Source organism: Equus asinus, chromosome 9 (assembly GCF_041296235.1).
Source record: "Equus asinus isolate D_3611 breed Donkey chromosome 9, EquAss-T2T_v2, whole genome shotgun sequence".
Taxonomy (NCBI): Eukaryota; Metazoa; Chordata; class Mammalia; order Perissodactyla; family Equidae; genus Equus; species Equus asinus.
The window spans coordinates 63,426,768-63,454,293 of record NC_091798.1 but is presented as its reverse complement, the minus strand read 5'-3'; the positions used below and the strand labels follow the sequence as shown (position 1 = coordinate 63,454,293).

The following is a 27,526-nucleotide window of genomic DNA, read 5'->3' as shown; positions in this document are numbered from 1 at the left end:
ACAGCTAAGTGGCTCAAGTGAAACGGAAATCTGGTATTATAACCACTCTCCTTTTCTCCAGTCCATTCACCACCTCTGTCTCCATCCATCATTCCAACAATGTAGAAACTAGTTTTCCTTTCTTTCCTTAAGTCCTCATTACTTTTTTCTTTACATATTTTTCAATCCATCCTCCTTTCTTTTCCTCCACCTTCTCAGCCCCAATTTAGGAGTATATTTGCTGTGTATCTTAGTAAAGGATCCATATTTGATCAACTCCTTTCCAATGGTGGAGCTTTTTTCTCTGATGCTACTATAGAATTACACCTCTTCTCCATTTCTTTTTTTCCCCTCATGGAGGCAGATAGCAAAATTGGGATTTCTTTCAATATTAAGGAATCTTGATTTCTGTAGAGTTTTGGAACTGTAAAATCTGTATAACCACTTTTATTAAATTTTTCTATTAATTTTTATGAATAATCTTCAAAAAGTTATGTTTTATTTTGAAAGTATATCAAAAACCATTAAAATAGGCTATTTAAAAAGTTAATTTATGAGGATGAAAGGAAATACTTCTTTGAATATTTAGGGTGGTTTAAATAGAGGAGCTAAAAATAAGGCTTTACAGAAAAACCCATGTGCCCAAGCCGTTTTATGATTACCCATTTCATATTGTCAACTAGAGCAATGATACAAAGAATATAAGGGAGACAAAGCTCCTTCTGATGAGCAATAAAATACAATAAGTTAGAGAAGCATAACTGTGTCCCCACTCCTGTCAATATGATTTGCTTTGTGACAGATAAAAACTCAAGAGGGGCCAGCCTGGTGGCGTAGTGGTTAAGTTCACATGCTCTGCGTCAGCGGCCCAGGGTTCTCAGATTCAGATCCCGGGTGTGGACCTGCTCACCACTCATCAAACCATGTTGTGGCAGCATCCCACATACAAGATACAGGAAGAAGGGCACAGATGTTAGCTCAGGGCCAATCTTCCTCACCAAACCAAACAAAACAAAACCCTCAAGAATGCACTGCAAATAGACAAAACTTTAATGGGTCTCCTCGCATTCCTTCTGCCTGCCTGTCTCCCAGACTAGGCAGGGCTGGATTGCCCACTGGCCCACTTCATGCAACTGGGCCTACCAGACAGACACCTGAAATTTCAGGCTCTTCCAGACACTTCTGGATTTGAATGAGATATGACAACTCACATGGAGGAATATGGCATCACAAGTGACTGCCAAAGAGACTGGATTTGCAACCCAGAAGTACGGAAAAGTTAACACTGCAGGGCCGAATTCCACCAATGGGAAACAGGAGGAGGTTCCTGGGCAGGTAAATACCCCCTCTTTCCTCCTTCCTGTGAACCTCTTCAAGGCCTGGTGGCCTGGTAAAGCTCCTCTGGAGAAGTACTATGTGCCGGTTGTATGCAGCTGCCCATATGACCTGCTGTGTCTGCACAGCTCACTGTGACACAGCAGCCAGTGTGCTAACTGCATCCTGTCATCTCTTACCTTGCTAAACTTCCCTTCTTCCTCACTCTCACTGCCTTGGGTTTGCACCTTCCAAAGAAAACACCAGCATGTTTTTCCTTGCCTCATGTTTGTTTTCTAGGGCACCTGGGCTCCAATGTACCCTCTAAGGTAGCATTTTAGTAATATATATTTTTATAATCGTAAATTGTTGGTAACTAGAAACTACCATTCTTCAGGGAGTTTCGTAGATAGTGAAGGTATGTTTCATGGGTCTCAATATTGTTGTAGCATTGGTCTGTTAAAGCCATCTGTTGATGCTTCTCAAGACGCTATAGTACCACTTGGAAGCTAATTTCAAGCGGCAATAATGACTGTGCAGATAACTGCCCATTGACTTTTGTGGCTTGCTTGGCAGTTATTTTCTAAGAAACGTCTTTCATTCTGAGCGGCAATGTCAGGGCTCAGAGCCTCTCCTGGCCTCCCCAGGTGTTTGGAAGGAAAGTCAGAAGTGGGAAGGAAACACTAGCTTCTGGAAGAAGAGGAATATTGGGAAGATGTGAGATGAGATGGCTGTCAAGACACACACTTGTGTGACCTCTAAGACATGACACCTTGGGAGGAGCTGCCTCCAAGATAGGGCTGCCTAGGAGCCTCTGAGACTTTGTTTCAAAAAGACGACAAATGACCCTCAGCTAATCTCTCTAGGAAAGATTTTCTGACCTCAGTCTTCTGTTGTCCTTGGCTTCTCAGCCATTTATCTGCTCACTCTTTGTCCACTGCTTTTCAGCTTTATCTTCTGCGAGTTTCCTTGGTTGTTATCACTTTGACTTATAGCCCAGATTTTGTTCCTCGGTTTACTCTCTTTGGATTGATGGTTTTTAATGTCTCATTTTTCTCTAACTTCTTTCCCCTAATATGCTTTTCTGCTTCGCTCTTGTCAGCTTCTGTTTAAGTCATGACCTGAACCTCATTCACCCTGGGCCCCAGCATTCAAGGGAGCCGAGAGGAGACTACAGTCACATTTTTCTGTCATTTATGTTATTACTAAGATTTTGTTCTTTTCTTCCTGTTTTCTATTTTCAAATGTGAAATCTTAAAATTTCTAGAGTAGTGATTCTCAAACTTTTGGGCCTTAGGAGCCCTTTATATTTTTTAAATTATTGAGAATCCCAAATAGCCATTTACTATATTAGAGATTAGAATTTTTAAAAAGTGTTTATTAATTAATTAAAAGCAAATAATAAATCTATTAATTTTAACATAAATAACATTTTTAGTGAAAAATAACTATATTTTCCAAAATATAAAAATACTTAATGAGAAGAGTGGCATTGTTTTGCAAATCTCTTCACTACTTGGCTTAACAGAAGACAGTTTGATTCTCATCTGCTTCTGCATCCAACTTGTTTTGTTTCAAGTAGAGGAGAAGATGTAGCCTCACTCAGTTATGCAATTGGAAAAGGGAGAACCTCACACACGCCCTGAAAGAGGCTCAGGGACCCCGAAGGGTCCTCAGATCACACTTCGAGAACCAGTGATCTGCAGTAGATTGGAAAAATAATTACCCTTTTCAAAATTACCTTTAAAGAAAACTTAATTCTGAATTAAAATGAATAATTACATGAGAAGATTGCTAGTCCAAATGATCTGGTCTGTTCTGAATATTCCCAGAGTTTACATAACTTAACTCTCAAAGAACTAAAAAAATTTTTTTTAAAATTTTAAAGGCATACCAATATTTAATATGTGTGACATAATATAGTAAAAAATAAATTTGTTTAAATTTTTTATTTGTATTAGAAAACCTTTTGTTTATAAATATATAATGTGAAAAAATTAAAGGATCCCACTGTTGTTTTATATTGATCAGAAATATGGGAAAACCTTATATTACATAAATGCTCAATGTGTAGTGAGAAAAAATAGATTTGAATAATAACAATCTTAACTTGGACACACTCATGTCCTTAAAATTTTTTAAAGCATTATGTAATAATGAAAAATATATTTATTTTGTATTAGTGAGGAAACCCTTGTTGTCCTGTAGAGAGAAGATTGTAATAATCATAATCTATATTCACTAAATGATTCCTCTCATATGAGGAATCTAAAATAGTCAAACTCATAGAAGTAGATAATAGAGTTGTGATTACCAGGGAATGGATGAAGGGAGCAATGGAGAGTTGTTCTTCAATGGGTATAAAGTTGCAGTTATACAAGATGACTAAGTTCCAGAGATCTGCTGTACAACATAATACCCATATTTGACAATAAGGTATTGTTCACTTAAAAATTTGTTAAGAGGGTAAATATCATGTTAAGCATTCTTACACTAACACAACAAAGGGATACAGGAAACTTTTGGAGGTGATGGATATGTTTATTACCTTGATTGTGGTGATGGTAACACAAGTCTATACATATGTCCAAACTCAACAACTTGTATACATTAATTATGTGTGGTTTTTTGTCTACCAATTGTACCTCAGTTAAGCTGGAAACAATAAAAAATTTAAAAAAATAATAATGATAATCTATATCCCAATTTTCTTCAACAGCATCTACAAAAACTGAAATAGAGGTGAGCCAAGAACTGTTTGGCAAAGACCCGTCACTGTCGTTTGCCTGAGTTAGCAATGCTTCTCTTTCTCAAAGATCTCCCATTTGATGCAAATAGAATGCCTCTCATTCAATAGCAAATTTTCATGAAATTTATGATTTTTTCACTAGGTAAAAGAACTTCTATAGAGTCTTCTTCCATTATTCCATTACCCCCAGACCATACTGTCTACATCGCATGGATTGGGCTGTCTGACATCACTGAATGACCACTGGCAGCCCACGTATCACACTGTCATCCCCTGTGCAGGCTATAACAAATCATTCTTCATTTCATGTTAACAATAGTATGAATCTTTAAAAGGCTAGTGACTTCAAAGTCTTTTAGAGTAAGTCCATTGTTTGAATGTTAGCAGTATTTCAACCCATAGTGAAATGATCTTCCACTGAACAATGGAATTTTTAAAACAAATCTTGTGCAACTTATATTCTTTTATCTTCTGATGGCATTATGTAGAGGAGTCTTATGCCCAAAATTAGATTATAGTCTTCCTCTGGGAAATTAGATTTAAATCCTATCGTCTGGGAAAGACCATAATTTGTTTGTTTGTTTGTTTTTTCCTATGTCCCACAGTGTTTAATATGGGATTGAGCACATTAAAAACTATATTAGACCCTTACTATGCACTATATATTCATTACATATGCATTCAAGAATACTCTCAGAGATCCTTGACTCCCCAGGTCCAACACATTTTCTTGTTTTTAAATAGATCAGATTTTTTTTGTGCCTCAGACATTTGGAGAATATGGTGAAAGCTGTGGATCCTCTTCCCTCCCACAAAACACATAGATTGGAGGAACTGCTTTATCCAAATCTCTACTCCAACCTTTCATGTTAACTACAGCCATCATTTTCTTAGACCTCTTTACTTTCCTTCAACTTGTATCACTGGTGACATCAAACAATTAACAAGTTTACTGCCCAGAAGTAGAGAATAACATTGCAGAATCGAGGTCCATATGCTAGGTCGTCTGCTAAGTTCTTTCATCAGCTAAATGACTGCCCGACATCAGCTGCTTCAGTAAGGCGTTCAAGAGTTTCTAGAAAAAATTCTAAATTGCCGTTTGGTAGGTTCTGTTTGGGTTGTTGGCAAGTAGTCAAATTTTTGAAAATTAAATCTGCTGATGACTAAGGTTCATTGAAAATTAATAATTATTAATGAATGATTTATTGATTAGTCTGGGATGTGGAAGAAGCAGACACAGTAATACTTAAGGACCTTATGTAAATGTAAAAGGGAGGGAACAAATACTAAAAGCATTTAGCAAGGGAATCTTCAGTGCCTGCAAACATCTATTCTTTGCGAGAACCAAAGCCCTGGTCAAGGAGAGGACCCATGACCTGTTCATGGCCCTGTCATGGTAACATGTCTCCTAGCCACAGGAGCATCCTGTATAGGTCTAGGAAACAAGCGAGGTGTTGGAGAATGCTACCTTGAGTTTGGATATATACATGTGGAGAGACTCTCTTTTCTCTTTTCCCTTTGAAATATGAGACTGAAGAATATAGGACTGGGGCTTCTGGTGGCCATGTTTCCTGCCATTTGGAAAGGAGAGAGGGAGGAAGAAAGAGTGGGAGAGGGAGAGAGAACAAACTACACTGAGTCTGAATCCCTGTATTTAGCTCTGTCTGATGATAGATTCACTCTGACTTCCCAGTTATGTGTGGTAATAAATTACTTTTTTGACTTAAGCAAGTTTGAGCTGGGTGTTTATTACTTGTGACTATAAAAGTTTTGATCAATACATAGTTTGAATTGTGCAAAGTAGCTATGGTTTAGTGTCTGGGTGAAGCATCTTCCGAAGTACTTTAGTCATAGAGCATTGCGTGTATCGAGATGTGCATCTTCCTTTATTCCTCCACTGTGCAAGTCCCAGAGCCTATCAATTTGATGTACAGTCACTTAAGTCAGGTTATTTCTTACTAATTTTTTTTTCTGTTCACAGTGAATCCTCCCTCATATGTAACTGCCTCATATTAGTTGGCAGTTATTAAAATGCACAGATTGTATCTTCATCCTCTTGTCTTACTAAAAATTTATAAGTGATGCTGCATTTTTATACTGGAAGTTTATGAATATTTTAAGAAGTATGCTGAGTTGCACAGACTAGCATCCATTCAACATATGTAAAATACTTTTTTTTTTTTTTTGGCTAAGGAAGATTAGGCCTGAGGTAACATCTGTGTCAGTCTTCCTCCACTCTATATGTGGGTCACTGCCACAGCATGGCTGACGAGTGGTGTAGGTCCATGCTGAGGATCCAAACCTGTGAACCTGGGCCACTGAAGCAGAGCACATCAAACTTAACTGCTATGCCACAGGGCCAGTCCCAGTAGAATACATTTTTGTTTTGCAGTATTGTGAATTGATTTTAGTTATTTGGTTTTCTTGGGCAAAAATATGTTAAAACACCCTGAGCCTTCTAATTGACCATATGAATAACCAAAACTTTTATTATTGTTTAGGAAGCCATAGCATAACCATATAGCCATTTAATGTTTTATTACGTACAGTGGTGAAACAGGAGACTTGAAAAATCTCTTACTGTATTGAGAACTCTTTAACAATTTCTTATAAACATTTTTGCTTCTCATAGAAACTAGAGACATTTATAAATGGTGACTGCTATCTTTAAATAAGGTACTCTAGGCTCTGGCAAAATTATACTTGCCAGAAAAATAAAATAAAATATATTTATACATTGCAACAAAGCAAAATAACATATAAAGTTTGTAAAATTCCCTTGAATATTTCTTAATTTTTTAAGAATATATCCTTGTTGGTTATTTTCATTAGAGAATAAAAATTAAATGAATGGATACTGTTTGTCATTATCTTGAGTGTTGTGATGGGGTTTCCCCTCAGGCCCACCCCTGTTGCCTCAGGAGATGTAACATAAAGGGTAGAATTCATTCTGCATTTGCAGCAGTCTTTTGCTTATGCCCACAGAGCTTGGCTGTGAAGTGCCATAACCCTCTGCATATCCATTCTAAAACCACATGAGCTCTGCCAATCAAAGAGTTCTGAACAGCTCAGATGGCAGAGACCACAGGAGGAGTGCAAGTATTATCTACATGTTGTTTGGATGAATTTTGTTGGGAGAGGAGGACACTAAAACCTTTTTGTCTAGTATATGACTTTTATAGATCTGAAACTTCAGCTCATTGTAATTAAAAGAGTCCATCACTAGCATAGAGAAGAGAAGCACTCCTACTTTTGGAATATCCTAAAGTTAATGACTACTGTCTCAAAAATAGAGATGAAGTGGTGAATCAACTAGAATTCCTTAATGGCAAGCAACAGAAACTAACTGTGGATAACTTAAGTAGGAAAGGAAATTTACTGGCTCACATAATAAGAAAGTTCAAAGGGAAAACTAGCTTATACATAACTGAATCCAGTGGATTATATTTGGTCAAAAGTACTCATTCTTCATCTCTCAGCAACGTTTTTTCCTTTATTGGCTCCATTTTCAGTAAAATGGTCTCCATATGTTATCAAAAATGGTCACTGGTAGTGGCAGACTCTGTCCTCTTCTGCTCTCACCATTTCAGAGAAAAAGATACCTCTTTATTGATTATTTGAGCAAAATTTCCAGGGAGGACCCTGACTGGGATGATTTGGATCTGGGGCATATCCCTGACCCAATCACTTTGGCCAGGAAAGAGAAGAGTCTGATTGGTTAAGCTGGGTTATGTGCCCATCTCGGTGTGAGAAAGGCAGGTGAAGTGCTTGACAGCTCCAATGCATCTGAGTCAGGGATGCATAAAAGAAAGGAAGAGAAGGAGGAGGAATAGGTTGAGAGGAACTTGTGCCTTAGTGGTGACAACAATGACAGCAATGACTTTTGATAGGAAAGGGGCCATGCAAGGGGTTGACAAGTTGTGACCCATATATGTAACTAGTTCTGCTTTGTTTCTGAAGCTGAGAGAGAAGACATGGAGCTGGGAGGAAAAAGGGAGGAAGGAAACACAAGAAAAAAACCTTAGGAATTAACCTCTGCCAATGACCTGATTCACCCAGGTGGTTATTGCCGTTTCTGATTCTCTGCTACAATGGAGATATTACTAAGGTGGGAGTTTCTTTCAGTTTCTCTCTTTCATTTTGCCTTTTAGGTGGACAAAAAAATCGTAAGAACTGAGATAGGAGTTCTTCTTCGCCTCTCACATCCAAACATTGTAAGTGGTTTTTAACCTACTGTTTCAAATAATCTCCAGAGTTACAGAATGAGATCCTTGTTCTGTACTGTACATACTGATAAAGAGCAGGGAATTCTCCCACCACCGTTAAGTGGCCACTGTGGCTTAGCTCTAGTCTTCCTCATCTGATCACATTTTTCAATCATTTAGCTGAATAAATCTTAAAAATTATGCCCTTTGAAAGAGTTTCAAAATGGACAGATTGGCAATATATACTGTCTTTATTTTCATGCATAAAAGGACAACTGAAAATTGGAGAGTTTTGTTTCCCTCTTATAAAACACTGGCCTTTTCTTTTTATGTGCCTTTCTTATTAATATATACCATTGCTGAAAAAGCTTGTGAAGAAAATGCATTGCTTTCCAAAGTCATTCCAGTCTCCTTTGAGAGAGTATGTGCTTCAGAAACAATGTGAAGATTCAAATAAATGGTGTACTTGAGTGGGGAAAATAAAGTATCTTTAGAAGCCCTGCTCTAGGCTATGTCCAGACAAAGGCACTGAGAGAAAGGTCTGGTGAAAAGCTTTCTTGAGCCAATGAAGTGAAAAGAACAAAATCATTTTCCAGGCCATAACTTGTTTTTATGAATTGAGCCAACTTCTTAAAGAAAATACTCATGTCTCTGAGAAAGTTGTGGTAGCCAGGAGGATGACCTGCAATGCATGGGTTCTAGGCAAAGGGCGTAAAACTTAGTATATGAGTTAGCAATGCATTCAGCTATAAATAACAAAGACTTGAATATGGTGGTCTAAAAAAATATTTTCCTTATAAGAAATCAGAAAGCAGACAGTTGCTAGCATTTGTTCAGCTCCTCAGTGAAGCCATCCAGGACCCAGATGCCCTCTATCCATTGGTTCTGCCATCCTCAGTCCACTGGTTTTCACCCTCCTGCTTTTCCCTCATGGTCCTAAAATGGCTGCTCCACGGTCTTCACAAATCTTTAGGTCTATATTTAAGACAGAAAAAAGTGGAAATGCCTTATCAGCAGAGTCTGATGAGAAGAGTAAAAGCTTTTCCAGAATTTCCAGCTGCAAAATTCTCTTCAGATTTTATTGGCCAAAGCTGGTCACAGGATCACCCTTAACTGCACAGAGACTGGGAAATTGGGGAACAGGATTATCATAAGTGGCTGAGCCCAATCATGATCCATAATTTGAGGCTAGGCACATCGCTTCCCTAAGCAAAATCAGAGGTCTGTTTGTGATAAGGTAGGGGGAGAAGGGCTTTGGGTAAGCAGTTAACAAAATTTGCCACATACAATCACCACTTTTATATTATCCATCTTTTTTATTTCAAGGAGAAGTCAATGTGGAATTTTCCTCAAAGGTGGATCAGTCCTCGTCACTAGATTCTTGCATGTGTATTGAGGGAAATATCCAAAATTGGATGGACTATCTGAATATGATGAAAACCCTGTTATGGTCAGTCAAATCACTGTCACCACTATGTGTCTGAGGGTCCCTTCACCCACCAGCAACTTTTTAGCTGTTGAGGGATATCATTTCCACACAGACAGACTTTAACCAGGTCCCATTCTACCTCAGACACCTAATGTCAAGTTCTTTCCCAGGAGAAAGAGACATTTGTGTCTTTAGCAACCACGAAGCTTTCAAATAGCATAGGAAGTTTTATTTGTTTGCGTTTCTTTTTCTTTAATTCTGGAGCAATTCAGAAATTGGAATGTTTTGGCAAAATTTAGGAAGTGTTTCTAAGGCAAGTATCTTTCAACTGTCAAAAGGAACAACATAAAACTCAAAAGGATCTTTAAAGAAATGAGGTAACATAAAAATAATAGGAGAATGACAAATGGCTGCCTGCTACTAGAATGAAGAACCTCTATTAACAGTGATCCAACATCTTACTATTACAGAGAGTGTTGTTTTAGCCATAGTTTTAAGTATTTCCTAGAAAGGTGAAAATAAGGAATTGGTGATTTTTTTTTTCATCTCTTTCCCCAGATAAAACTTAAAGAGATATTTGAAACTCCTACAGAAATCAGTCTGGTCCTAGAACTCGTCACAGGAGGAGAGCTGTTCGACAGGTGAGTTGGTTCTGGAAATCTAATCACAGCAAAGTTTTGCTTCTACTCACCAAAAAAGAATCAAAGGGAAATTTCTCCTGAAGTTTTTCATAATGACATATCGCACCAGTTGATGGATTCTACCAAAATGAATCTTAAGAGGAGTGTAGAATGGAAGGAGAGTGATATTTGATAAGATGTGCGTAGATAAAAATTTGGGATGCTTAGTGAATATAAGGAGAGAGACACTAACATCTATTTCTTTTGCAAACATTTACTCCCCAATAAAAAATAGAATTTCTAAAGTCATACTAAATCTAAACTAAATAGTAAGATTTATTAGAATATTTTATGAGAAAATATGTGGTGAAAGTTATGGAAAGTTACACATGTATTATAATAGTATTCTTTTTTTTTTTTTTTTTTTTTTTTTTTGTGAGTAAGCTTGGCCCTGAGCTAATATGTGTTGCCAATCTTCCTCTTTTTGCTTAAGGAAGATTGTCACTGAGGTAACACCTGTGCCAATCTTCCTCTACTTTTGTGTGTGGGATGCTGCCACAGCATGGCTTGATGAGCGGTGTGTAGGTCCATGCCTGGGATTCAAACCCATGAACCCCAGGCCACTGAAGTGGAGCACATGAACTTAACCACTATGCCACTGGGATGCCCCCTATCATGCTATTGTTTTTTATGATCTGAAAGCTCACAAAAATCAAAACTCTTCAAATGATTACTTTTAGGCCTACTTTGTCTATTAGGCCATGTAAAGAGTTCCAAGTTGCAGAGTAAAACATATTCTGTTATATCCAATTATAGCCAATTTTAGTTGTCTGTTCACATGTTCATCACTCAAGGCAGAGGTTTTGAGGATGGCAGGGAGTATGGCTGGAAATCTGGTAGAGCATAACATAGGCAAACTATACAAGAGACACAAGCTTTACGTTTCCATGGCTTTCCCACCTTCCCTGTCTTCTCAGGAGAATTCTGTTTTCCCTATGGGCTCTTGGGGGCTTTTTGCTGTGCTCATCAGGGTAATCAAAAAAGAATGGAATTGGAAGAAGACAGAGTCTGAGTAGGCATATATTAGAAATGCTAAGAAGCTATGCACTGATATAAAGGTCTTATTGGTTAAAGAATGTGTTAAAAGAGAAGTGGGCTGCAGGCAGAAGACAGAAGAGAGATTGAGAGAACTGTTAATATAGCCTGAGTGCCTGGAACACAGTAAATTCTCAAAAACTATTTGCTGAATGAATGAGCAACCAGGACAACGAATGGACTCTGAGGAGAAAGATATCTGAAGCAGGTAGGTTTAGAATGTGTTGGGAGAGGAACCTCCTCCCCTTTCTTCCCACCCTAACTCCACGCAGTTAAATTTGCTGCCTCTTCAAGAGCTTCCACAAGCGTTCATATTGATTTTTAAAGGCTCTGTCCACGTTTAGTATTACCCAGTGCAGATTTGGATTTTCAAATAGGAAGGCGCAAAATGGCCCAGCTTGATTGGAGCTACATATGTAACTTCAACAGATAATATCAATTTTGTTTGTATATATGTTCAAGTTTCCTTAGAAACTTCAGAATTTAAATTTTAAAATTATAACATTTAAACTATGTTCATTCTTTTCAAATAAATGATTCCACTGAGAGAAGTAAGCGTTAGAAGCTTAAAGGCATATACTTCTTGTGGCAGTTGGCTGATAGTCAGACTCATGGTTCTAAATCCTGGCTTAAGGACAAATAACTAACCTAGGGTGATTTGCCCAACTTCTCTGAACCTCAGAACAAATTTGAAGCGGTTCTGTGCTGGTCAGGAAGCTGAGACACTGATCCACTATGAGGACTGTCTTGTTCTAAAACCATCATGTTTCCGTCTGCGTAGTCAAGACCCTTCTGGACTAGCTTGTTTGAATGTTGCCAGCATTTGCCAGTAATGACTCCTTTTTCAACTCTTCTTTAGCTGACTCTTTCATGAACATGTTCTTCTTTAGGTACATTAATAGAGTCTATTTATAGTTGGATCCTGCTGGCCTTGGAGCCATGAGATCTCTCTAAGGAGAACTTATATATTACTCTGCAAATTATGGTCTATCATGGAGAAATCTCATGTTCTTTAATTGTAAATAATTTCAGGACAAGGATGTCACACTAAACCTGTCATCTACCAATAGCACTTCCTATTTCCCTACCTACCTCTATTTGTTTGCATTATTTTGGAATAGAGTCTCTTTTCTTCCGTCTTTCCCAACGTTTCTTTCATTAAAGAATTTTGGTTCTCTAATCTTGTAGTCTAGTTGATTTTGAAGAGATAGAGTTAGTTCAGCTCTAGATACAAATGAAAAACTAAATGCTGTTGATAAATTTCACTTACAGAGATAAATAGATGAAATATTCACATTTAACAGGAGACATCTAAAGAATGGCAGATAGCCAGTAAAGCACTCAACCACTCTATAAACTCTTAGTGGTCATAGATGATAGACTTTTTTTCTCCCTGAATGCTGTTGTCCACATCATCACCATATCTGAGATGAATTTGTTTTTTCCATTAAGTTACTTGATTCTACAGTTATCTTTAAAATTGTATCAAGCTGAAATATATCCTACATTGTTATCCATGTATTGCTTTCTTTCTTGAGAGTTAAAAATCATAATATGGTCTCTTTTTCCTGTACTTAGGTCAAAACCAAATTTACTTAATTGTGATGATAAAAATTCATTCCTGGTCTAATGATGACTCTAATAGTATCTAATGAATGAACTAATGGAGCAATTAATGGAAGGATAATCATGTTAGTCCATTAAAGTCAAAATGGTTGTATTTTATTAGCTAAAGATCTATTTTATGGTGCTTCTAAAAAAATAAACATAGTAAAAATCCAAGTGGAATCTGCTCTTTCATGTAGAATATAAATAATAAATTGCATAGGACAATTGATTAAAATTTTGGAATAAAGTCAGTGTTTTTTATATCCAAGAAAATCCCAAAAAATAGCTATGCAAAATTATGACATCATGGGAAAAAGAAAACTGGAAATTTTCTGCTCCATCCTTCTCAATCTAGTCACAACTCTTAAAAAATTCATTGAACTTTTTAAATGGACAAGGTGTAAGGTTGTTTGCTTTAAGAGTAAATTTTCAAGGTTTTTTTCCCAGCAAATCACTGTATTTTAAGGCAACTAATTCAGCAGTATCCTTATGTTCTTCTAATTAGATTTAAAATTTTTTTTGGCTTTTTGTCTAACTCCAGTATCAGAATGTCTTGTGGATTTTTAAATTTTCTTGTTTTTTCTGTGTTCTTCTTGTGTTTTGGCTTGCCTGATGATGCTTGTTCAAATGCCAAACATTATGTATAAAAGGTTTTAGAATTTGAGGTTTTAAGTATTTTTGCCTTCCAAAAGAACAGATTTTCTTTTGCTGCAGCAGATAGTCGAGGAAAGGAACAGATGACTTTAATTCACTCAGGTATAGGGCTGATTCAAAGCGGGGCCTCCTGAGGTCTGGTTTGTTTCTTTTCTACTCTTCGTCATAGGGTTTTGCTCTTTAAAGGTCCTAGTTTAAGCCAGGGGATTTTGCCAGGGTCCTCTTCCTTGACAGACCCTAAATGCCAACGTCTGTTCCCGCCACCCTGTGAGGTGGCCAGAGCTTTGTTCAGCTTCTCAGCCTGTCAGCTGCTGATGTGGGATCAGGAAATGCCTACAAAGGGAAAGCAAGGGCATCAGATGCTAGGTTTGCTTTGTTGAGTTTTTCTTCTCTCCTGGATCTTGGCTCCTGAAGCCTTCACTTCCTTGGTAACTCTCTGATGTCTTCAAATATATTTTTAAAAAATATTTTATCTGGCTTGTTTTCATTGTTGTTACCTGGAGGCTTGTCTACTTCACCATGGCTGAGGGCAAAAATTCAATACATATGGTTTCAAAAGGTCTTTCACAGACACTAGTGCGTTTTCCTCTTTTATGTCAACCCTTTGGGGCAAGCAAGATGAAAAGCATTATCCCCACTACACAGATTTGGAAACTGAGAATGAGTACAAGTAAATGATCTTCACAAATTAGGCAGCTGGACTGTCTGCTGGTCCAGTTCTTTCCTCTTCATATACCGTCTTTCTTATTAAATATAGTCCATCTCTTTCACATAATTTCCAAGAAAATAAACAGTTGTTCATTTGGTTTAGAGATAATCCATGATGTATTGTGGAGAGTCCATGATTTATTGGTTGTATATATGCAAAGGCATCTGTGTATTTAACCCACTAATGACACTTCACGGTTTTTGAGGTATTATTATCCCTGTTTTTTCAAGAGCATAAACTGAAGAAATTGATAAGTCATATAGTCAAGCTTGAAGCTCATATCTATCTGACTCTGAACATTTTTTTCTTGTTTTTTTTGTGTATGGGGAAGATTGTCCCTGAGCTAACATCTGTGCCCGTCTTCCTCTGTTTTTTTTGTGGGGGACACCACCACAGCATGGCTTGACGAGCAGTGCTAGGTCCGCACCTGAGATCTGGGCCTAGCCAGGCTGCTGAGGTGGAACTCATGAACTTAACCGCTGCACCACCAGGCTGGCCCCTGAACTATTTTTTTTATTTCTCATTTTCCAAAAACTGAAAATAGTCTTTTTGTAAACTACAACAAGTCATCAATATGCAAGAGAAGTAGAGGCTATGTTTGAGGGCTTTGCATTTAGCCTATTAATTACCTGACAAAGTAAGAGTGTATCAGTCCTAATAGTCATCTCTACTTCAACATTTTCAGGTCTCTTACCCTTGGTGGAAATAAATGGAATTTTTAGGACATTGTCATTAGAGAAATATCCCAGAAATAGAACTTAGAGTTTTTAATGACTCAGTCTAGAGCTGTGTCATGGTTGGTATTTTTGTTAACAAAACTCAGAACACATCTGAATTTGTGAAAACTGTTATGCCAAAAATTAGTCATTAATGTAATTGTCTAAAGTGAAGATCTATAAAATCTGATTGTGTAAAAAATATAATTAGTCACTATAATAGGCGTTTTTGAGTGCCTATTAGGATCCTGGCAGTGGTAGGGCATTTTACTCACCATGATCTCATTTAATTCTCACAGCAACACAACACGCATAGAAGATAAGCCTTGTTATATACGTTTTATAGACCAGATAACTAAGACTCCGAGAGGTCCATTAACTACCATTAGGTCACTCAGCTTATATTGGATCTAATAATAAAACAACAATAATAATAATTAAATGAGATTGGACTCAAGGATGTCAGATTCCAAAGTCTGTGATTTTTCTACCATGTCATGCTGCTGCTGTGTAGGCAAATGCAATACTCTTATACTTAAAAATAAAACTCAAATTAGTAATGTAACATTTTGTTCCAATTGAGTGTTGGCTTAACTTAAACATTAATATGTATATAGTTGTTTTTCAACCACGGATATTTTAAATATATCTTCTCTTGATGCAGCCTTATCTGGCTTTATGGGAAGAAAACATGTGCTTTGATTTGGACTAGATTTATAGTCTGTTTTTTCTAGAAGCTTGGCTATAAAAGGAAAGATACAGATGAGACAATAGAAGAGGACACAGGATAGATAGATGCTTGTTTATTACTTTAAGCTGGCACCCTGGGAACGCATTAATTTGCTTTTGGGAAGGAGCCCACAAGATGGAGAAACAGGAGAGATCTGCGTGAGAGGAACTTATATTTTGAACAACATCCTGCAGAAGACACAGAGGGAATAAGATCTAGAGTCAGTTAAAAGTGTTTAAGATAGAAAAAGTTGCTCTCTTTCTAAGAAGCAGAACCAGTCAAGACACAGAAGGATCAAAGGACTTAGAGTAGTCAAAACAATTTTGAAAAAGAAGAACAAAGTTGGAGGACTTAATTATGGGGGATGGAACATGATTCTACCCTATTTCCAAACTAATACGTTAGGCTATTACACTTTTCATGGATGTCGGAAAAAGATATACAAGCCTCAGGTCAGAGACAAAGGACTTTACTACTCATGGCTCAACAAGCATCATGGGGATCAGCAAGTTTGTTTCATTTCCCCTTGCCCTTCAGATTCCACGGGGGCAGCACAGCAGGCCCAGATAGATACTTTCACATAGAGTGGAGTACGTTACAAGAGAGAAAATAACATAAATATCCATGAACTAGTAAATGAATGAACAAAGTGTACAACGGAATATCACTCATCAGTGAAAAGAAACGTTCCTTTGATAAACACCACAACATAGATAAAGCTCAAAATCATCATATTAAGTAAAAAAAACAGACAGGAAAGAATACAGATTGTATGACTCCATTTACATGGAATTTCCAGAAGAAGCAAATCTATAGAGACAGAAAGCAAAGCTGTGGTTGCCTGCGGCTGGGAATGGGAGTGTGTTGGGGGAAGGGAAAGTGTAAGAGGTTTAAGTAATTCAGACTTGATGGGCTCTATTTTTACAGTATTGCTGTAGAAGAGAAATTTACCTCCTAACCATGGGTGGGAGAGAATGGAGTAGGGTCTTGAGGAAAGAAGTGGTGAAGTTGGAAAGTGGGAATGTGAGAACACACAAGGGCGAGAATCAGCACTTGTGAGGAGCACTGAGGCTCTGCTGAGGCCAGATTTGGAGTCTGGTGGTATTTTATTTTGTTGGCTAAACCTCTCCATATCTTTCATGCAGTTTTTGACAGCATCTCTTTTTCCCTTGGTTTTTATCCTGCTTTTTTATTTTCTCCTTCTTGATCTCTTTCCTGAGTTCTTCTTCCTCTTTCCATTCCTTAAACGTCCACCTTTCCTAAAGTTCTTCTTACATTCTCTGTAAGTGAATTGGACACTCTCCTTGGGCTTCAGCCACATTGATGACTGCTGTCTCAGCAGAGATGAAAATGGCATTTTCAACAATTTGCTAGACATTTTCACTTACAAGTCCCACAGGCACTTCTAAATCGATAGTCCTCAAATGAACTCAGCATTCTTCCCTCAACACTCAATCTTGCTTCCCCTCCCTACCTCTGTGAACTGACTTTACCAATTAAGCTAGTCAGCATTGATTTCTCCCTCTTCCTCTCACTTCTCCCTCCCGTAATTCTTTCTCTGAGCAGCTCCAAAATCCATTCTGTCTCCCCCTTCCCATTGCTGCTGCCATTTTGATCCTTCACATTCTCTTCTCCATTGCAGTAGACTCCTAACTGGCATTTGTTTCACTCTCTTCCCTCCATCTGTTTAAAGCACAGATTTGATCAGGTCAGCCCAGAAAGCAACTCTCTACTTTTGGTTCACGTCAATAATTTTAAACATGGCAAACAAACCCACTTACAGTCTGGCCTCACTCTACCATTCTAGCTTCACCACCACTTTAGTCCCTTCTCACCACCATGTTAACCAGAGTACATTGTCTTCATCCTCAAGGTGCTCTGGGTCTAGAAGACAGAAAGTAAAAATGTAATATGGAACCTCATATTATTTTTTAATACTACCATCACCTCCAAAAAAAAGTGTATTAGGGCTTATAGAGACACCTACAATATCACAAGATAAAAAAATAAAATAAATGCAGACAAGGGACTAAAAAGAAAATAAAGATAAGAATCCGTACACAAAAGACATATCATAAGATATTTTACATTTGCTAGAGGTCGGCCACAAATTTGTCTGTAAGAATTTATGGGGGGATGATAAATGCTATAATTGGGACATAAACACGGTACATTGGGCACAAAATAAGGGGATTTTTAAGTCAGAAATGGCTTCAGGGAGGAATGGAATCTTTTGAGCTCCATCTTAAGTGAGAAATTGGAAGTTAGCAGGTAAAGGGTAGAGGAAAGTGATGTCCAAAAGCAGAGCACACTGGCGGGCTAGATGTGAGCATCTTAGTCTCCGTTTTAGAAGCTGTTCTAGACAGGAAGCAAGCAGTTGCTAGGTACTTGTCAAATGAATGATTGAATAAGCACTGTGCCCTTGGGCAATTTATGTAACATCTTTGGGTCAGGCTTTTCATTGATAGTATGAGGGAATTGCACTAGGAGTCCCTTAGGCCCATTCCTAGGTCTGCAATTTGATTTGGCCTCCCTTCTCCTACACTGTCAACTCCCTGGCCAGCACCACATTGATCCACAATTCCCTCACTCTCTCCCTAGCTTTCAAATTTAACATGTGCTAGTAGTACCTTTGAAACTATCTTTTTTAAGCTTATGGATTTAACACTCTTTGAGAGAGTTCTTAGAAAAAGCATCAATACAGACCAAGATGCCCTCAATGAAATGAGAAAAAGCAGTGAATGAAGCTTATAAAGGAGTGGCGGGTTTTACAGGGTACAGTGGAATTCATTTTAATATACTTTTGTATGTAAGAGCATTATTACAAGGGCAGCCCTTAAGACTTGGTTTCTCATATTATTCGGGGGTTTTATCCTATGTCATTCAATCCTTCAGTCCACACTCTTATCAGACCAACGTCTTTCTCGTATAAACCTACAGCCGTCTAATAACAACTCCATTTAAGAAAAAGCTGTCCTTGATGGGGAGACAGGGCTGCTCATCCATGTGCCAGGAAGTCTGAGAGCCTCAGGATTTGATCAGATTAGAGCTCTTCAGCTGCATTGCCCGTGCTAACTGCCAGGCTGGAGATGTGCACAATTCAATTTGTGGCAATTAAGGTGACGGAAGCACATGCAAAAAAGTCATATTTTAAAGCAGAGCCGTGGGAGAGAAATAGGCAATGCCTGTGTTTTCTCATCGTCCAATTTTAAAATGATGAGAAGAAAAACAGTCTCAACTGTGGGGAAGAGGAGCCTCTGGGCTAACACAGCAAATGGTGGAAGTATAAGGCATGGTTCGGAGTAAGAGGGCCTGTTGAGGCCAGAGAATTGGATCCTGGGAACCTAGAGAAACACGCCCTATTGTGCTTCCTTCCCAGATTGCCAGATGTCGGCTAGGCCCCTCAGCCACTGAGGGACCTGTGGGAACTGGGATCCCAGGGCAGCCTTTTGGGTCAATGTTGTGATTAAAATCCTAGGAGAGATTTTGTTTTTAGCACTGAGTCTTCTAGCCCAGCCCATCACGGAACGAGGGAAATTGTGTGGCATAGTGACAAACTACATGACCCTGGGCCTTTGAAAATGATCTTAAGATGCTAGTATCATCTTAACTGCTTTATTATTTTATGAAACATGAAAAGCATGAAAAATTAGTTTGTTAAATCTGAAGAGAAATATAGCAATAAGTATGTTTAAATATAAAAAACAAAAATATCAACTGCAATTATCCTCCTATTTTTATAGCTCTAAACTCCTACAATGATTGAATAGTTCATTGCTTTTAAAAATTGAAGCCATCAGTATATTTTGTATAAAGCTATAAGCTCTTGCTTGTTTACACATGGTTCAATTTCATTGGCAATGTTTTTGAAATTTCAGCTAAATTTTATGTAGGAATTGTTATGTACTGCTTCATGAAACAAATACTGTATTTTGCTGAATTTAAATCGCTTTGAGTTTGTTGAAAATGAGTTTCTAAAAAGATTCATGTTATTATAATAATATCTAGAAACTATGTGACGCTGAGTTTATTCCTAAGGCCAGCAATAACCTTTCCACCTATTGCATTCTGCTTTGGGAAGCATCTACATGACTGCTCTCCCTCTGGATCCATGGCCAGTGTACTTGGGATGAGGACCACTTCTCAGTCCAGTGCTTTTGTTTCCCATGATAAGGAACACAGGCAAAGGAGTGGTCCAGATGTCCCCAGTCTGAAATTTTTCTGGCATCCATTCTCTTGGCAATTAGTCTTGATTCTACAAATATTCATTGGCTGCCTACTATGAACAAGGCTTGGAGCTAGGCTCTGTGGGTGATCAAAGCAACAATCTTGTGAGAATTTTGCCACAATATCCCAAAGAAGGCATTGGCCAAACACGTCTACTGTAGTCATGCTACCTAAATGGAGAGAAAAAGATTGCAGGATTTCATTTTCCTTTGCTTGGTCACTAATATCTTCACTTGCAATCTTAGTTCAACAAACCTGCATTTGCAACTTGAGAAGTTCACTGCTATTGATCTTTCTAGTCAGCCACAGATGGCCTGAATGGTAGTTCAACTTATAAAATATTTAAAGTGAATGTCTAAGTTCCAGAAACTTAACTCTGTGACATGACACTCTGATGAACAAATCAACTGGGAACAAAATTCCTTTTAGCAGAAGGAGCCTGGAAGAGAAGCCGTTGAGTTCTGATGGTAGGGTCACACTGTGGCATGCAGAGTTCACACTGAGATGAGGTGGGGAAGGCGCCTGCATTTTGTGCTCCTGCCCCACATGTCTACTCTAGAGATGTTTCTGACAACAGATTTAATAAATCCCTTGGCTGTACAAACCTTACTGTAACATGCATTACATCTATGATGATGTTAATAATTTCTCCACAATCTGTGGTCTCATCTGGTGCAGGACCCAAATCTTATTCTTTATTTATCCAGGAAGTACCTGGTTCACATTAGATAGTTAGAAATATTGGTTAAATATCGCTACCCCATCCTCACACTCTGATTCTTACTGTAGTCTTGGTCCTTTTTCTTAGAACAGTCTTCATCCTCTCTGATCCCATGCTCCTCCCCAACACCAATGCTACCCTCAGCTCCTACCCTCGCTGTAGCTAGAAAACTTCTATACACCCTTCAGGGCCGAGCTGAGACACAGCTACCTCTGGAATCTTTTTCCTACCCTGCACAGCCTCCAAAATAGATTACCTGTCGTTTCTAGGAGCTCTCAGGCCATTCTCTAATACCTCTGTCACAGCACTTAGCATACTGTGTTGACTCTTACCTATCTACTTATACCAAGGGAAACCTCATGAGTACAAAGCCACGTCTGGTACACTACTCAGTGCCCAGCACATAGTAGTCATTCCATAATATTTACTGAATAAATGGATATATCTGTTAGAATGCATCCTCTCCATTAACTAGATCGAATATTTCAGTAATTTAACATATATCGTGGAAAATTAGTGAAATCTCCATTAACTGTTCTTCTTACACCTACTCCTCTTCCCTTCATTCTACCTGAAAACAGCTCCTAAGAAGATTCACTCTTCAGCCAGTCCCTGGACCTTCATATAAGGACATATTCTGAACACAATTAACCCTAAATTATACCCAAATGAAAATACATAAACACCATATTTAGGCCAAAGCTTGAGACCTCATAATAAACTAAAATATAGAAAGGAAATTCTAGTTGGTGAAGAACTGCCTCTCTAAGAGGTGGGGATGCCCTAAGAACTAACATGTATTTAACAGACAAGGAAGGTTTCTCATCAGGGATGCTGCGCATGGTTGTGCTGGCTAGGTCTGTAAAACCCCAAGGAGTACTACTTGCAGAGACTAAGCTATGAGTACCACCCCATGGAAGAGTACCACAAAGCAATTGTGGTAAAGCTCTAGCCTTGGTGAGTGACTTTGAGGAAAATCCACACTGTTTTTTGCGGGCCAGGAGATAGTTGATTTTATCCTCTTCTGGGGAGAATGGGAAGTGGAAGGAAAGTTGACTATGAGCCATTCTTTTCCATCATCTTTGTAACAACTCCCTTCCTTTAACAGAATTGAAGAAAGTCAAGCTGCTGAGGCTATAGGTGCAGCGCACAGAGGAGACACTAATTACATATTTGTGTTGACTGATGGATGTACCACAAAATCCACATGTAGAGCAAAATGCAGAGGATGATGTAATGGTAGCCAAACTTCTCAGTTTACTTTGACACAAGAGTCCTTCTTTTCTCCTTCTCTTGTACTTATTTTTAAATGTTCAGAGAGTATAATTCAAGAAATTACTTCAATTAAATTTTTAGTAAGTAGGCTATGCAACTTAATCATGAATTGGAAAAATTTGTATTCTTGTAAGGAAATATATGAAAATTGATTTTCAAGAACCAATTAATAGTCATCCTCTGAACATTGTAATCTATTTTCACAATTTATTAAACCCTGTTACATAACAGGTATCCAATAAATAAAAAGGTGAGAATGGATATTTCATCTTTTGTCTTTTAAAAAGATGATGAGTTTGTATTTTTTTGATAATCTTCTAAATGAGTGAATGGACAAAATAAAATAATTGAAATTTTTGCAGTAATGCAGTTTTTATGAATTTTGATAATTATGATCATTGAAGTATCTTCTTGTAATATGTCTTTTTATTTTTGTCATATCTGTTCTGTTCTGCTTTTCCTCACCCTCCATCCTCTGTTTTGGAAAATTTTCTAGATTTTAAATTCAACTTTTAACACAAACTACTTTGAGAACTTACACCTTCTTCCCACAACATTTATAAAAAAAGAAAGATACTTTCTGAAAAATAACTGTGCTAGTTGAGATATTAACAGCCTAAGAAAAATTTCAGCGCAAAATTACAGAAATTGTTGAAGTTTTGTCTCTTTCGTGTTTTGAATTGACGTTTTTCAAACAGGTCTTTAACACAAACTTTTTATCAGCTGAAAACATCTTCTTCAAATTGGTAATCTACAGTGCTATCAAAAATGTGTTTTCTCCTGAAATTCTGGGAAGATAGAAACAGCAGCAAGGTAGTTTTTCAGTCTTCCCAAATATCCCCATAAGAGCAGACAGAGAAACCAGGGCAGAAAAGCCAAAACCTCACAGACAATATCTATAACTAAACCAGATGACAAGGTATCCCCGTGAAGCCTAAAATACAAGTAAACGAGGACAATCTTAGGACAATTGCCAGAGCCATGTGGTATTAGCATCTAAGCAAGAGGAAGCAAAGGAAGCAAGGGGACATGTGATGACCTGAGAACAGGAGAACACTCCAATCTCCAAATCATTGGGAAGCAGGATGGGCCAGGACAAGAGGAGGAACTGAAATTGTGAGGGCTTTTTGCATCCAAATTTCTGAGAAGCGCAAGGGCTGCACCCACAGTAAGGTGTGAAGAGAACAATGTAGTAAAGGCCCTGAGAACTCCTGAAACTAATATCTGAAGCCCCTTCAGGAAAAAGCCCCATATTTAGGAGAAGCTGCTGGGAAGAGACTCCAATAATCGGAGTAGAGATGCTAGAGGCAAGGAAATAAAGTTCCAGATGGAGGAGAGGAGATCTCAGAAAGCATGAGGTCATATTTTTGAATGCTTCATGAAAATAATCAGAAAGTCAAGTGCCGTGAAACTGGAAAAGATATCTTGACCAATCTGTCAAAAGGTGGAGAAAACGAATCTGACTTAAAAATAAGCAGCAACAGAGAGGTGTCTCAGTTAATTCCAATACAAATAATTAGGAGAGCACAGAATAAGGATCCTTTAGGCAGTGAAAGCACGTCAGGAGTATATGCCCACAAAATTGATGAAACTGTAACTTAATATTGCAAAATAAACTAAAATTAAGAGAAGCCTAGAAGAAAGAAAGATGTAAATCAAAAGTAGAAAAATTCTTATATGTGTATAATTGCACTCCCCAAAGAAGAAAACCAAAGCAATGGAAGAAAATAAATATAAAGCATTCTGATTCAGGAAAACATTCCTGAAAGTAAAAAAGAAAAGACTTTAACTTAAAGAATAATTCTTCACCCACATCCATGCAAAAAGAGCAAGTCATTTATTTGGAAAAGAAAATCAGTTGGATGGGGGTGAGGGGAGAGGAGCTACAAGTAAAAGGAGAATAAGACACATATCAACCAATCAAATTGTTTGGACCTTATCTGGATATTGATTCAAATAAACAAACAAATAAATTTTAACATGTCTGAGACAATCGGAAATTTGAAGCATTGCATATTTGATAATATTAAGAAATTATAATTTATATCCACCAGAAAGGCATTGTAGTTATGATTTTTAAAAGATCCTTTATCTTGGGGCTGGCCCCGTGGCCGAGTGGTTAAGTTCGCGCGCTCCGCTGCAGGCGGCCCAGTGTTTCGTTGGTTCGAATCCTGGGCGCGGACATGGCACTGCTCATCAGACCACGCTGAGGCAGCGTCCCACATGCCACAACTAGAAGGACCCACAACGAAGAATATACAACTATGTACCAGGGGGGCTTTGGGGAGAAAAAGGAAAAAATAAAATCTTAAAAAAAAAAAAATGATCCTTTATCTTTTAGAGATACCTCTTTATTTACGAATTAAATTATATGATGTCTGATATTTACTTCAAAATAATGAGGAAGAATAACTAATTGGATAGATAAAATAACATTGGCCATGAATTAATAATTGTTGAAGCTGTGTGACAGTTACATGGGATGGTTCATGGTATATTGTGTACTGGGTATATGTTTAAAATGACTTGCAATACAAAGTTTAAAAACAAAGAAATTTTTGTCCTCAAATAGGATAGACAGTTCAAGCCTGGGCAAAACAAGTGATTTGCATTTTCCTACATAAACCCAAAGATTTCTAGAGTGCAAATCTATGGAAATCCTTCCCCTGGTGTTATGGTAGTCTGTTGTAATTGTTTAGATACATCTTCTTTCATGTTAATTCAATTAACCACTTTTAACATCCATTCAACTGAATGTGCGTGTCTGAGAAGCTTTTCATGGTTTCTTTTTAGGATTGTGGAAAAAGGATATTATAGTGAACGAGATGCTGCAGATGCTGTTAAACAAATCCTGGAGGCAGTCGCTGTAAGTATGAAGTGATAGCAGCATGTGACCTTTGGTAGTCTCTTCCTTTTACAGAACCGTCATTTAAGAAGTGTGCATCTGTGATAAGCCGTAAAGTTGACCTCAAAACAGTATGAAATATTTATTAGAAAATATGTTGAATAAATTTGTATTTCCTATTGACTACCCAAATCCGAAAGATGCAGTCCTCCTATGTAAAGCCAAAGTTTGTTAAAGTAATTTCCATTCTGTCATTATGATATCAAATCAAGCTTTAGTGCCTACAGTTGTTCTTTTCTCTTTCTTTGCATTTCTTGAGTCTGTTTCTTTGTTGTTTTCATTGTTTGATACGGAAGTGGAGGAAGGTTGAATGTGATAAGTATAGACCTTGGAACCACAAAGAGTAATTGATTTTTCTTTTAAGATAAGAAATGAGTGAATTAGAAGGAAAAATTCTGACAATTTTATTTTTTAAAGGAAGAGATATAACCTAATATTTTAAACTGGAATGAAGCTTTATAAGTTAATGACAGAAACATGCACAGATATTTACCAAAAAATATAATTTTGAGCAGCTTCTTTGGATTGCGTGAATAAGGAAATATTTGGCTAAATAGATAAAACAGACTCCACTGGTGAAAACCTTCCCACGTATTTAATGGTTTCTAATACATGCTGGGACACTTTGGTGATTCATTTATTGAATAAAAGCCAGAACAAATTATTCTCTGAGCAAACAGGATGGGGCCCAAGGGGAGATATTTATCAGGATCAGTTAAAGACAAATACATAAAACATGCTCAGAGTTAGGATATATTCTATTATTCGGAGTCAGTAGTCTAACTAAAATCGTTATTCAATATTTTGAGAAATCAGCCACAGTGACACAGCTTATGTCCTATGAGTTTTACCCACAACCAAAACAGAAAGGAAGGAAGGAGAGGACGGAAGGAAATCATAGCAATGTTCAAAACAGAGGGGAAAGAGGATAAGCAACTTCAGACTCAGTATATTCATTTAAAGATGTATTAGGTGTTGTAAATCTGTATATACATATCTACTCCTTAGCTAAATACTAAAATCAAAAACAACTGACAATACTAGGTACTCAATAAATATTTACTGAATAAATAAATAAACATTTGTCAAAATAAGCGAAATAGCCACTCTTCCGTATTCGTCTTCCTAGATGAGGACACATTTACTGAAACATGCTTACTCTCATTTTGTTGCTGTTATTCCATATGAAACAAAGCTATATAACTTGCTTCAATTCATGAGATTCTTTTCTGCTCTCTTACTATCATTTAATTTTTTTCCTGTCATTCCAAACTCACCTTCTTCAATACATTCTTTCTTTCCTCCATCCTTTTAGGTCAGCTCTTGATTCTTTTGGCTTATCACAGTGGGCATGCTTCAGTTTAGTGATACCGCAGATAGCTGACTGAGAGAACTCTATTCTCATTCAATGAATGAGAAATGGATGCTTTCAGCATCAGAATTTTCCACTTATAGGAGTTATACCAATTAAGGAATAAAAAGGCCCCCAACAGGGATGCTCCAGATAGGGGTGCCCCACGTAGAACAGAGGGACTAGAGTTCCTAGAGCTGCATTCCAGGTCCACAAAGACGGATTGATTAGTCTACTGCTGATCCTAAATTTAAAATAAAAAATTTATTTTACCTACTCACCAAACTTCACGAATCTCCGGTTTAGGAAGTAGGTTACCACATAAGTCAAACATTCTTTGAAAGAAATTTTTTAAAAATCAAATTTTCTCTGCTTGTTACAACTAACTTAGAAAAAATTAAAGTCATTTCTCTAAGTATTTCACAGGTAGAAAGCAAGCAATGTAAAACTTGTGAGAAATGGCTGACATTTATGAAGTAGTTTATTGTCAACTACATAGCTATAGATAGCTATAAAACATAGGACAGTTGTTGGGAACTTGAGGGAATCAGTGATACGTCTCACATTTCCTCTGGATCACACACTTATAAGACTATATCTAAGCTGGTTTTTGGATGCGCAGAAGCAGAAAACTGAAAGAGTGAAAAGTTCTTGGGAAATACGTTGCAGGTATAATTATACCCCTTAGGTAACAAATGTTGCAGTCCTTCCCTTCCTGCCCACTTTATCCCAACTCTTGCCCCAAATATTTCACAGAATTTGTCTGACTGTAATCTTGCTTCTCCTGCCTTCTAGTTTTAAGTAGCATTTTTGAAAGCTTTTAAAGTGAATTTGAAAGATGTTTCCCCCTTTGGGTGTGAATTCATTCAGTCAGTCTTTGAGGGCTTAAGACCTTAAGATCCTTAAGACTTCGTGAGTAGTCTGTCTTCTTGAAATGAATTCCAGTTAGGCCCAAGTAGCCCAAGTTAAGTGGTCTAGGTCAATCTGACGATTCTGGAGGGGTCAGTTTGTCATCATCTGTTATAAAACACAGTGCCAAAACTTAAAGCCTTCCTTTTCCATTTCCTTATAAAGATAACCAGGGAATATTCCATCTCCTCTGACATCTGTTACTGTTGCTACCACCTTCAGTTCTTTCCTTGTCACCATTGATATCCTGAGTTCCTCTTTTTCCAAAAAATCACTATCCCCCTCTTTTTCCCATCTCTTCCCCGTCGGGAAGCAGCCTCCCCTTGGGCT

At 37.6% G+C, this 27,526-nt stretch overlaps 1 protein-coding gene across 3 annotated transcripts in view; it reads left to right on the top strand.

Moving 5' to 3' along the window:
* The window catches only part of CAMK4 (calcium/calmodulin dependent protein kinase IV), a 212,487-nt gene that overhangs the window by 119,306 nt on the left and 65,655 nt on the right, over positions 1-27,526 (top strand). For all 3 annotated transcript variants that reach the window (XM_044780091.2, XM_014843070.3, XM_070517611.1), the window contains 3 exons: positions 8,194-8,256; positions 10,235-10,317; positions 24,825-24,897. In XM_044780091.2, the coding sequence (XP_044636026.1) occupies positions 8,194-8,256; positions 10,235-10,317; positions 24,825-24,897 (219 nt within the window). The remainder of the gene's footprint in view (positions 1-8,193; positions 8,257-10,234; positions 10,318-24,824; positions 24,898-27,526) is intronic.